Consider the following 12,871-nt stretch of genomic DNA (forward strand, 5'->3'; position numbering starts at 1 on the left):
GATGAGAAAAGTTCTCAGGGGTGCCACAAAGTATTATTTAAAAACCAAACATGTTTAAAATAAAATAATAATAATAATAATAATAATAATAATAATAATATGCCCCTGGCTTCTCCATAACCTCCAGAGGCCATCCTATTGGCTCCCTTGCTCTAAACAATCATGAGAAGAGACAGTCACAGAGGGAGTTGTGAATCAGGTCAGAGAGCTCCCCTTCACAGACCTCCAGCCCTAACCTTTTCCCAGGTTGCTACATATTTTGCTGAGAGAAACAGTAATCTGAACACACCTTTGCCATTTGTAACATGCCCAACAGGCACCGTTACAGGTGCCACATAACATACTTATTCCACATTTGTAAGAAATCAATCTTTTAGTGCGGCTCCCTGCCTGTTGACATCAGGTAGGTGCCTTCACTGCAATCTTATTGGTGCCTACCAAAAAACACTTTTTGTTTAAACCAGCCTACCCAGATATGTGGAATGTAGACACGTGTTTTAGTCTGTTTTTAGCTTATCACCGATTTTAATTATTTTTGAACGTTTAAAGCAGCTGTTTTTAACTGCTGATAATTTTATTGTTTTATTTTTGGGGGTAAACAGCTTCAAGGGATTTCCCCCCTCCTTTTCTTTACAACCAAGCGGTACATAGTTAGTATTTGTTTTATTTCATAAAATGAAAAGCAGTGGTTTTCAACCAGTGTGCCGTGGCACCGTAGGGTGTCTTGAATGATGGTCAGGGGAGCCGCAGGCAACACTGGCCTCCATCCCTTTTTCCTTCCCTGCCTCCTCTAATGCCCTCTTGCATCTCTGCCTCCTAAAGGTTGGCATAGCTGTTTGTTGCAGCAGCCCTGGCTACAAGCTACACAGGCGAATGGTGCCTCTGGCCAGGGGGTGCTACCCAGGCACCTGTGGGGCAGTGTGAGAAGGCACATCTATGTGGGGCAGGGGAGGCAGCTCAGAGACCAGGGGTGGCAACAGCAGCAGCTGCCCAGAGGACTGCCAAGGAGAGGACAGGAGGCTGAGGGAACAGTCCACAAGGGAGGGTGTTTAAAAAAGGGTGAAAGGCTGCCAGCTCTGCAGGCAAGGGGTGACATAACTGGGCTCCTGAGCCTCACAGGGGTGCCACAGGAAGAATGAAGTTGGTCAAGGGAGCCATGGACTGAAAAAGGTTGAAAACATATGGTTTAAAGCAGGCATAGGCAACCTCGGCCCTCCAAATGTTTTGAGACTACAATTCCTGTTATGTACTGAAGTTCTCACCCTGGGCCAGCAGGGGGATACTGAAGATAGTTCAGGTCCACATATGCAAATAAGGGATCAAAAGGGACGTTCAGTGATTGGATAGTTACAGAAAGTTGTTACAGTTACGTTGTGCTGGAGCTATATATAAGCAGGCTGGCTGAACCCTTCAGTTCAGTTCTGTTCTGACCTGTGAATAAACAAGAGCTGTTTGGAGAATCGCTGTGTCGTCTGATATGTTCACCCCCAACTTAACAATTCCCATCATCCCTGACCACTGGTCCTGTTTAGCTAGGGATCATGGGAGTTGTAGTCCCAAAACATCTGGAGGGCCGAGGTTGCCTATGCCTGGTTGAAAGGGACTCCTGAAAACCGTGTTTGGAGGGGGAGAGAATGCCGTTATTTGACACCTGAAATCTCCGTGCACGACAGAGAGGCCCTCGCTGGCTGGCAGGTGGGAAGGGAACCAGGCAATAAGCCTCTCCATAGCTGGGATGGTATGCGTCTCTGTGGCACGGTACTGTTTGCTCCACGTCTGGACTTGCCGCTGAACGTAGTTACCTGCAGCAGAAAGATGTCGTTAAAGATGGCAGGGGAAATTCTCGGCACTAAAAAATCAACCGTGAAAGAAACAAGTTCTATAAGATATAAAGATCTCCCGCTACAATGCGGGAATATGCAGCTGTCCCATACAGGGATTGAACCTGCAACCACCAACCTTGGCCACACCAGCACCATGCTCTATGAAATGGGGATCCTGTGGCCCTTCAGATGTTATCTATTACTATTGCTGTCATTCTTATTTAAACTTATTAGTTGGTATTTTTTTAAATGAAAGCGACTCAATGTGCCTTACAATAAACACATACAGTGGTACCTCGGGTTACATACGCTTCAGGTTACATACCCTTCAGGTTACAGACTCCACTAACCCAGAAATAGCACCTCGGGTTAAGAACTTTACCTCAGGATGAGAACAGAAATTGTGCTCTGGTGGCGTGGCGGCAGCGGGAGGCCCCATTAGCTAAAGTGGTGCTTCAGGTTAAGAACAGTTTCAGGTAAAGAACAGACCTCCGGAACGAATTAAGTACATAACCAGAGGTACCACTGTACATTAAAACAGAATAAAAACCTCTAAAAGACAATAATGTTTTTAAAGGCAGGCTTAAAACTTCCACCCACTCCAGGAGTGGCTCCACTCACTCAAGGAGGATAACTAAAAGCCAAAGGCCTGGAGGAAAATAAAAAATATATATTTGGGCCTGAAGATGATGGTACCAGGCAAGCATCCCTGAGGAAAGCAGTGGGGAGCCACTGTTGAAAAGGTGTGTTCTTGTGTTGCTGCTCTTGGGAGTTCTCATGGAGGAGCCACATGGAGAAGGGCGTCAAATGATGGTCAGGGGATCTTGGTGCGTACATATGGGGAGAGGCAGTCCTTGAGGAATTGGGGTCCTGAGTTACCTGAGGCTTTACAGTGGTACCTCAGGTTAAGTATTTAATTCATTCCGAAGGTCCGTACTTAACCTGAAACTGTTCTTAACCTGAAGCACCACTTTAGCTAATGGGGCCTCCTGCTGCCGCTGCACTGCCGGAACACGATTTCTGTTCTCATCCTGAAGCAAAGTTCTTAACCTGAAGCACTATTTCTGGGTTAGCGGAGTCTGTAACCTGAAGCGTATGTAACCTGAGGTACTACTGTATTTTTCAAATCCAGGGATAAGTTATCAGTCTCCAGCTCCCACCGTCCCCGACCATCGCACTGATGGGATCTGGGAGCCTAACTACATCTTGAGGGCTATCACAGTTCCACACCCTCACATTGTGAGAAAAGAAATGCCATTGCTCCAAACATTTACGCACCATGTTTCCCATAATCCTCCAGGCCGGCCGCCTTGATGTCCACACTGTGGATCTTACAGAGGACTCTGTTCATGGCGGTGTAAATCTCTGTCCGTTGGCTGGGCTCCAGTCCTGGGAGGGAGGGGTCCTTGAAGATCCGTCCGGTGCAGTAGTCCATGAGGTAAAATGGGGTGCCAATGATACTGGGGCGACACGAGGATGTTAGTGCAAGAACATCAGCAAAACTGCAGGTCCATGACCATAATAAACTGATTGCTTTGAGCAGCAGCAGAAAGGGCTTTGAGAGGTGAATCTTCAATAGTGGGCGACTGAAATGCACTCTATGTGGGGCTTCCTTTGTGCTTGATTCAGAAGCTGCAGTTAGTGCAGAATACTGCAACACGATTGCTGACGGGAGTGAGACCCTTTCAGCATATAACACCTGTGCTCAGAGACCTGTACTGGTTATCAATTCGTTACTGGGCATAGCTGTCAACATTTCCCTTTGTTTAAGGGAAATACCCTTATTCCAAATAGGGTTCCTCGCAAGAAAAAGGAAAAGTTGACAGCTATGTTACTGGGCCAAGTTGAAGGTGTTACTATTGATACATAAAGCCGTTAACAACTTGGGACAAGTTTACCTGCAAGATCGCCTCACCCCAAATATGCCCACATAACCACTTCAATTTGCGGAATGGGCACCGTTACAAGTGCCACATAATACCCATTCTGAATTTGTAATAAATCAATCTTTTAATGTGGCAGCATGCAAACTTTGAAACTGCCTGCCTAGTGACATCAGGCACTTCACTGCACTCTTTTTGGCGCTTGATGAAAACCTTTCTGCTGACACAAGTCAACCCAGATAAGTGGAATGTGGACATGTATTTCCATCTTGTCTTTAGCCCATCATTGATGTTCATTATTGCTTGAATATTTTAAGTAAGGGTTCTTACTGATAATTTTATTGTTGTTTTTTAAGCTGCTTTGGGAGGTCTTTTGTTTGTTTGTTTTTTTACAATCAGCAACGTATAGAGTTTATGAGATGACTGAAAATTACACAGGCCCAGTGATTCATTCTCAAACACACACACACACACACACACACACACCATAAATGCACCTTGAATCTTCACATAAGGCAAGGACTTTAGGAACTGGAACACCAGCCTCCGCAACAGCCTTCAAAACCCTGCCAGGGTAAAGGAGACCAGAATTAACACTGGAAGAATTTGTTAGAGTGTGGTTATATTTCTTTTAAAAACCTGACTGTGACAAGTTATACAGGATACATTAACATTGTACCACTGCATTCAAAAATTAATTACCATAAGGACTGCCTGTCCCAATTCAGAACCTGCCTATAATCCAAGACCCTTGCCTGACATCTTGCTCGTGGGCTGAGCCTGTGAAATCTGTTAGCTTGACCAGCACACGAGGCAAGACCTTTGCATCTGTTGGCCCCGTGGATGTGGAACTCTCCTACTGTTAACATTTGCTTGCCTCCCTTGGAATCCTGGCATCCAAGAAGGCCTTAAACTTTTACTTTTTTTACTACTACCTTTCCTTGTGAAAGTTTAGGACAGTGGTTTAATTCAGTATTTATCACACTCTGCCTGAGCTTCTGATGCTTTTACTTCTCTTTGTGCTTCATTTTGTGAGGGCTTAGCCTCGAAAAGCAACTAATCAACAAAGGGAATGAATAAACAAACTGCTGGCATTTCTGCCTCTCCCCGTCCTTTTTTGAAAAGGGTGATTCATAAGCTGCTGCTTGAAAACTAAAGTGTTCAAGAATGACTGAATGGAGACCCCAAGCAGCAAAACACAAGGGGAAAACAAACCCCCAAAATTGGACATTTAAATCTGTGCATCTTATGTTAAGTGAAAGACTGCACACTTTCCAATAACACAGAACTCCTTCTGCCTGATAAATAATACTATGAAACTCAAAGGCTTGCATGCTCCTGCTTCGACCAAGTTACATGTGGCTAATCTGATATGTCAGTTTACCACTATTTTGAGCTAGGATGGAGGCAGTTGCTAGACTTTTCACCTGTACTCTCTCTCCACAGCATGAGCAGAGGGAAGGAGGGGGCCTGGCGGCTTCTTCCTCAGAACGAACTGACGATCCCCAAACCTGACATAGTAGGTAGGGTTGGACTGCCCGTGGCTGAACTGCCGTAGCACCAGAGGCCCTGAAAGTGGGAGCGTGAGCCATTAGCGAGCGAAACTGGGTTTACTCCAAGGAGCTCACAAAGGTGTCTGTGGTCTTGCCCCATCCATTTTATTCTCATAACAACCTACTGTCAGGTAGCCCAGGTGGAGAGAGTGGAAAAAGAGAGGTGACAGACTCAATGCCTCTCAGGGAGCTTTGAGGCTGAGTGAAGGCTTGCCTAGATGGTAGGTGTCCCTGAAATGTGATAATACTTCTTCCTTTACCTGGATGAGGGAATGATATATTTGGGGGGGGGGTGAGTTGTACAGAAATCTCTGACTTTGGCATGTACCCTGCTCTATAAAGATATATGTGACCTCTGGACCGCCTCGCTGCTGGGATATGGCCCCTGGAACCTTCCACACAAAGGTTTCTGGCTCATGGGCTGAAAAAGGGTCCCCTAGCCTGCTCTATGGACACGGGTGGCACTGTGGGTTAAACCGCAGAGCCTAGGGCTTGCTGATCAGAAGGTCGGCAGTTCAAATCTCCGTGACGGGGTGAGCTCCCGTTGTTTGGTCCCTGCTCCCGCCAACCTAGCAGTTTGAAAGCATGTCAAAGTGCAAGTAGATAAATAGGTACCGCTCCGGCGGAAAGGTCAACGGCGTTTCCATGCGCTGCTCTGGTTCACCAGAAGCGGCTTAGTCATGCTGGCCACAAGACCCGGAAGCTGTACGCCGGCTCCCTCGGCCAATAAAGCGAGATGAGCGCCGCAACCCCAGAGTCAGTCACGACTGGACCTAATGGTCAGGGGTCCCTTTACCTTTACCCTGCTCTAACCACTATGCAATGCTGTGTCTCTATAGAATACAAAGTCATCTGCTGACAGAAGAGTAGTGAAGAATGTCCTGGCACTTTCAAGATCTGAATCTTTTATAGCTGGGCTATACCCAAAGCGGGAATGTGCAAAATGCCATAATATTGGAGAGCGGGTGTCAGGCTTTGGGGCCTCGGCTTCTTCCCCCCCTTTGGCCGTAGATAAACAGGACAAAGAGAAAAGAGTCGCTTACCATTTAAAGAGTCTTTAACGATCGCAGCAAAAGAACAAAGCTGCCATTCTTAGAATGAAGGTGTTCCCAATTATGGTCTCCACCCACTTCCCCCCAGTCACTTCCGTGCCTTGCAACCTTATCTCGCAACCACCATGCTTTTTGTGTAGCCACCTTATCTGCCCTACGTGACCTTGGACTGATAGGCTGGACACTTTCCAGTGAGAGAGAGCCTGTTAGCTCTTTCTCTTCAAGTTCTTCTTCACTTTGCTGTTCACCCCCCAGTTCTTCCCAACTTTTGTCTTCAGAACTATGCCCTTCTGCAAACCACCATTCCAAATCTATACTGCTCCACTGCTCCTGGGAAGCTTCAGGATCCTGGTCATGAGCAGGGGGAGGGGGAGGCTCCCACCATTCCTCACCATTCAGAACAGTACTCCTTAGCCTGGTCTCTGACAGCAGGGAGGGGGGAAAGATTCTATACCTGGAGCCCCCAGGATGCCTTCAATGTACTTCTGGAGAGGGGCTGTGGGGATCTGCATTGCCGACCTCACGGAACATGTGTAAGGAACAAACGATCTCAGGGCAAAGCCCAGGTGGCTCTCCAGCTCTTGAAGTGCTGAGTCTGGGTCATCAACCTGAGACAAAGAGGTGGATGAAGTAGCTAGCACGGGCTCCAGGAAGGAAGGGGAGCAGGTGAGTCAGGCAGGCTGGTTTTACAAGTCTGGCAGTGACGGTCTTTGACACGGCCGCACCTCTGCTCACCTTGAGTGTCTTCATGCCCAGCTGGGCAGCTGCTTTCAGGTTCTGCCCAAGGTCATCCAGAAAGATGGACTCTTTGGCCTGAACGCCCAGTCTCTCCAAGCACAACTTATAGATACGAAGGTCCGGCTTGCACACCCCTTCCCGGCAAGACTCAATTATCTAGAAAACAAAAGACATTAAAATATAGTGGTACCCTTGGTTCCTGAATGGCTAGGCTCCCAAACAAACAGGCTTCCAAACACCACAAATCCAGAAGTAAGTGTTCTGGTTTACGAACTTTTTTGGAAGCCAAACATCCGTTTCAGCTGTTGGCATTGTTTCCGGGGCCAATCAGAAGCCGCGCCTTGGTTTGTGAATGTTTTGGAAGTCGAACAGACTTCCCGAACGGATTGAGTTCAGGAAGCAAGGTACCACTGTAAAGTAAAAATTAGACTGGGTACACACAAGGAAGCTAGAGATTTCTTGTTTCGGAGTGTTTCTTAAGTTCATTAGTCACAATGAATGGATGGTAACTGCAAATGCAGAATGGGCAGTTTCAAGCTTTTTAGCTTTCTTTACTAAATGCAGGCAAGATTAACCAATGTTCTAATTGGATCACTGTCTATGATAGGGATGGAGAGCTCGCCCACTGCAGGCCAAGTGTGGCAGCTGGGTGGAGCTGCTCATCGGTCAGTCTTCTGATTACACTATTTATTTAGTGGAATTGTATCTCGCCTTTGCCTCCAAGGAACTCTAGGTTAGGCAATGATTGGACCAAGATCACCCAGTGAACTTCATGGCCAAGAGGGGATTTCAGCCTTGGTTTCCCAGGTCCCAGTCTGACACTCGAATCACTACGCCACACAAAACTCTCGCAGCATAATAAGATTTCTCTAATGAGAAGAGAGCCTTTAAAAAAACTGGAATCTCTGTTGCACGCTGTGAACTCACCACATCAAACTGCTGCCGGTCAAGGGGCAGAAAACTTTCTCCACTGTGCAAATAGAAATTGTTACTCAGGACGGCCGTCTTCAGGCCTTCTGCTCGGATGCACTTTATGGCTTCAGTCATAACGGGAAGCTGCTCTGACATTCCAATGCTGGTCAAATCTGCGAGGAAAGATTCCACTGGGACAGAGGAGCTTGCCTTGTGGGAAGAGGTAAAAAGAGAAAGGAAAACGGTGGCTGAAACATCTTTGGGTGGAAAAGATCACGCCAAATGTTCCACGCAACCCAATAATACCATGCCATATTCTACACACTGAATCATTTTTTATAGTGTGAAAGAACAAAGTTGAACCGAATGGTTGAAAATGGCTAAAGAAGAGATGGAAGAAAGAGCAGAGGGCTCCCTCCCTCTTAAAACTTCTCTGGGTGGGCTTGAGCTGATCATGCTTTCTCAGCCTGGCCTAACCAACAGGGTTGTAATGAGTATGAGACTAAAACAAGCTCTTTGGAGGAAGAGATGAAATGCAAATGTGCTAAAACACTTAGGCAGTTCATGGTGGAGATGTCTCCTAATTTCTGCCTATGGATGTTTCCATTATTGTTTCAGACCCTAAATACAGTGGTACCTCGCAAGACGAATGCCTTGCAAGACGAAAAACGCGCAAGACGAAAGAGTTTTCCGTTTTTTGAGTTGTTCCGCAAGACGAATTCCCCTATGGGCTTGCTTCGCAAGATGAAACGTCTTGCGAATTCCCCTATGGGCTTGCTTCGCAAGATGAAACGTCTTGCGAGTTCTTGCGAGTTTGTTTCCTTTTTCTTAAAGCCGCTAAGCCGCTAATAGCCGGGCTTCGCAAGACGAAAAAACCGCAAGACGAAGAGACTCGCGGAACGGATTAATTTCGTCTTGCGAGGCACCACTGTACCAAAAACCCCCTTCCCTACAGACTTTCCTGGGTGCCAATATCACCAGAGGCGACCCACTGTCCTCAGAAGCTTGGGGTGGTGGCAGCGGCCCAGGCAAGGGCATTCTCTATGGCAGTTCCTAAGCTGGGGAATTCTCTCCCCACAGAGGTACATTTGGCACATTCATGACAAAGTTTCTAGCAGATGCTGAAGACACAGCTTCTTTGCCCTGGCTTTTGACATATGCATATTTTTAGGACTCAACTTATTTCAGTGATTATAAGTGGCTTTAAACTATTTTTAATGTTGTAGGTTAGGGTGATGGGCAGAATAATAATAATAATAATAATATAGGAGTGGAGAACCTTTCAGCCTTCTAGGCGTTTCTGGACACTTCATACCGCAATCCCTGATCACATACTTCCTTTTCCCAGTATGTGTGGGATTGAATGTGGGTATGTATGAATATTTTTAAGGATTGTATTCAATGTATGTTTGTCTGTATATTTGTAATATGTATGTATTAATGTTGAATTATTTTAATAAAATTAATTTTTTTTAAAATATCCCTGATCACTAGCCATGTTAGCTGAACAGAGGCAGAGGCCAGCAACAGCCAGGTGGCTGCAGTTTCTCTGGCCCCTGAGATAAGGACTCTGCATGTGAGCCCTTCTACTTGGCCCTGATTCAGGTGATAGAAAACAAGCAGAAAAGCTGGCTTACGATCTCGGAGCACTGGTTTCCAAATTCATGCAGAAACTCTGCTGGCTGCAGCTCCCCTCTCATGTACCTCAGCCAAGGTCCGTCCTCCCCTCCCGATCTCAAGGCCTGCTTGATGGTGCCAGGGGGCACACGGTGCTGAACCTCCCAGTCTACATAAAGGAAGGCAGATGGGTGAGGAACCAACATTAATAATTGGGGCGGGGACATGAAAGGTTTCCTACCAGTCACCAGTGTTTCCTATAGAAAGGAATGTTGTTCCCTAATATCGGGTATACCTGTCACGTCAAGGATGACGCAGCCTGGGGAAGTCTAGAATAGAATCGTAAAATTGTGTGTCAGAGTTTGGGCTGATGTTGGAAGCTGGTGACATAGAAATGTTTCTGAAACCAAGTTGTGGCTGGTTTCCATGGAAGCCTAATGGTTGTCAGGTAATGGGTGGGGAATGTTCCAGGGGAGTGGGTGGGGATCTGTGCCACCTGTGAGGCAGGAGAAAGAGGAAGGGAGGAAAGAGGTCAGGGAGCCACAGAAGTGGAAGAGAGGGTCTTCCGTCCCCTCTCCCACTGTCTCCAAGGATGAGGAGGGGCTTAAAGTGACAGCAGCAGCTGGAGATCCCACACAGAAGTTGTCGATGCTTGTGTCAAAAGAGGTGGTTTAAACGTGCTGAAGAAGGCATGTCCGTCCTGTCCAGATCGCATACCCTCCAACATTTCTCCGATGAAAATAGGGACATCCCATTCCATAATGATAATTTTATAATTTATACCCCACACATCCTATTGGGTTGCCCCAGCCACTCTGGGTTGCTTCCAACTAATATAAAAACATAATAAAACATAATAAAACAACCTTTCCTATAAAGGATTGCATTCAGATAACTTGGGGGTCAGATAACTCCATACCCTCCAACATTTCTCCAATAGGGACGTCCTAAAAAGCGGGACATTTCAGGATCAAATCAGAAGCTGGGACAGATTCATTAAATCAGGGACGTTCCTGGAAAATAAGGACACCTGGAGGGTTTGGGATCGGAGCACAAGTCTGAAGAAAAAGTTGCCTAGCAAACTACTTAGCATGAGAAGTGCATGTGATTATTGCACCTTAGCAGCTTCTGAAATTGAGTGCTTTGCCAATAAAGAACTAAACATCCAATTGTGTGTCCTCATTGGGGGCTGGTGTGCTTGGGACAATGAAGAAACAAGTTCTGTTGTGAGTGTTAATGCTGTGAGCCCCTCCATCCTATGCTCAGGTGGAAATCAAAATTTATCTTCAGAACACCACAGTCTCCACTGATGTTCATTCTAAGGGAACTGAACCCTGGGAAAGCGCAGGCACCCCTGGCTTGGGGTTGGGCACAATAATACAGACACATTTTATATAGCAGAGAAAGGACTTGGAATATTCCACTTTGCATTCTATATTAAGGCAGCTCAATCAGCAAATGTCAGACTGGATGGGAATGCCACTGATACAGACACTCACCTGCTGCCAGTTTGATTGGGGAAGGAAGGAGAACACCACCCATATCAAAGATCACAGCTTTATAGGGACAGGTTGAAGAATTTCTCCATAGTGAGTGCGGAGGTCTGTACCAGAACCGTTGTAGGATGTGTGATCTCCTGACATGGTGGTTACAGAAGGCTTGGAAGAACCGCCCAGCACACATTTTCTGGAACTGTGTATATAAAGGGGAAAGTAAATGCTTAAGAGATTTGTTGCAAGTTAGTAGTTTCCAGATCTTGGGATAACTTCTTGTCTGCACAGGTTTCTCTTTCAATGCTAACTTTTGCATCTTTCAGGTTACTCAGCACATCTGATGTTTTGGCTCTGTGTGGTGATCTAATATCCAGAAGCCTCCAGAGGGCCACAAGTTCCATATTCCTGTGGTAAGCTATAAATAAAAATTTATCCTGACTATGTAGGTGGCTCCTTCCCTAGGGCTAGGTTGCGCACCTCTTATCAGAAACCTGTGGCCCTCCAAATTTTACTGAACAAGCGTTTTCAAACACAGCTTTAAAACTTGTAGGATGAGTCTTGTCTGATCTTATAATTGGATCAGGTTTCCACAAATGCAGAGTTGCCATTGAAAATAATACCCACCACATGCCCAACAACCTGGTTGTGGGCATACTGGCACGTAAGGTATGAACAGTCTAGGATAAGGGAAGGTGGTATAAGGCTTTGAAGATTATCCCTATCACTTTGTGCCTGTAAATCTGCACAGTATCACTGCACTGTTCCTACCTGTCTGGCGTCAGTTGTTCACAACTCCCACCAACCCCAGCCAGCATAGTCAATGCTCAGGCAGAATTGCAGGGGTAGTTCTCTGCTGCTTTCCAGGGAGAATGTTAATTGGGCTACAGAAATTATAGCAGTGGCAGTGCTGCTTACAAGTTTTAAACTGCATTTTGCCGCGTGCCGTTTAAGTGTGTGGCTTTGTAAAGCTATCTCCTGAAAAGCAGGGTTAATAAATATACAGTGGTACCTCGGGTTAAGTACTTAATTCGTTCCAGAGGTCCGTTCTTAACCTGAAGCACCACTTTAGCTAATGGGGCCTCCCGCTGCTGCTGGAGCACGATTTCTGTTCTCATCATGAAGCAAAGTTCTTAACCCAAGGTACTATTTCTGGGTTAGCGGAGTCTGTAACCTGAAGCATATGTAACCTGAAGCGTATGTAACCCGAGGTACCACTGTATATTAAATAGGAAATGGATAAATAATATTTGAACAGATTTGTTCTTTTAACTTACAACAGTTTGATTCCAGCATCTATTTGTGTATTGCTTTTAGTTTGCTGAATTATTTGCAAGTTACTGTTACTGTTGTTACTGTTATTATTATTATTGTACGGTTGGGCAACCTAAGAACAAAAGATCTACCCTGAAAATGGGGGACATGAGATCACAAAAAAGTAGACAAACACCACCAGTGACTCAAATCCCACCGCGCAAAAGGCCATTTTCAAGGTTCCTGACACCCCCTTCCCTAAAGCTGAGGCCACAACCTCCAGCACCCCGCATTTTGCCCTTCTCTCCTTTGTCCCCCACCCTCACTTCCGCCCTCTCCCAAGAAAGCAGCTGTGGTGACCTCTGACCCGAGACGAACCTTGCGTCGAGTCCCTCGCAGCAGCTTCTGCCTCTCGGCGGTTCTCGCGAGAACACGGGCAGGAGGGAAGAGCGACGTCCTCACGACAGCCCCGCCCACTTAAACAGCCTAAGATCTGGCGACCTTCGCCCCGCCCCCTCTGCCGCTTCCTCTCTGCGCCTGCGCGCGCGG

The 12,871-nt window shown here is 46.4% G+C and overlaps 1 protein-coding gene across 4 annotated transcripts in view; it reads right to left on the reverse strand.

Annotated features, from left to right (window-relative positions):
- The window catches only part of ACAD10 (acyl-CoA dehydrogenase family member 10), a 33,638-nt gene extending 20,864 nt beyond the window's left edge, over positions 1 to 12,774 (reverse strand). Inside the window, exons 1-10 of one of the 4 annotated variants that reach the window (XM_082229882.1) lie at positions 12,701 to 12,774; positions 11,078 to 11,270; positions 9,599 to 9,747; positions 7,977 to 8,171; positions 7,047 to 7,205; positions 6,766 to 6,919; positions 5,134 to 5,275; positions 4,204 to 4,272; positions 3,102 to 3,283; positions 1,652 to 1,802 (exon numbers count right to left, since the gene is read on the reverse strand). In XM_082229882.1, the coding sequence (XP_082086008.1) occupies positions 1,652 to 1,802; positions 3,102 to 3,283; positions 4,204 to 4,272; positions 5,134 to 5,275; positions 6,766 to 6,919; positions 7,047 to 7,205; positions 7,977 to 8,171; positions 9,599 to 9,747; positions 11,078 to 11,261 (1,385 nt within the window). In that variant the 5' untranslated portion in view covers positions 11,262 to 11,270; positions 12,701 to 12,774. Of the gene's footprint in view, positions 1 to 1,651; positions 1,803 to 3,101; positions 3,284 to 4,203; positions 4,273 to 5,133; positions 5,276 to 6,765; positions 6,920 to 7,046; positions 7,206 to 7,976; positions 8,172 to 9,598; positions 9,748 to 11,077; positions 11,271 to 11,379; positions 11,820 to 11,839; positions 12,275 to 12,345; positions 12,617 to 12,700 lie in introns of those variants that run through there. The other 3 variants (XM_082229883.1, XM_082229884.1, XM_082229881.1) reach the window with 3 other exon arrangements.
- Positions 12,775 to 12,871: the final 97 nt, after the last annotated feature.

The sequence above is a fragment of the Podarcis vaucheri genome (assembly GCF_965113315.1).
Source record: "Podarcis vaucheri genome assembly, chromosome: 7".
NCBI classification, from domain to species: domain Eukaryota; kingdom Metazoa; phylum Chordata; class Lepidosauria; order Squamata; family Lacertidae; genus Podarcis; species Podarcis vaucheri.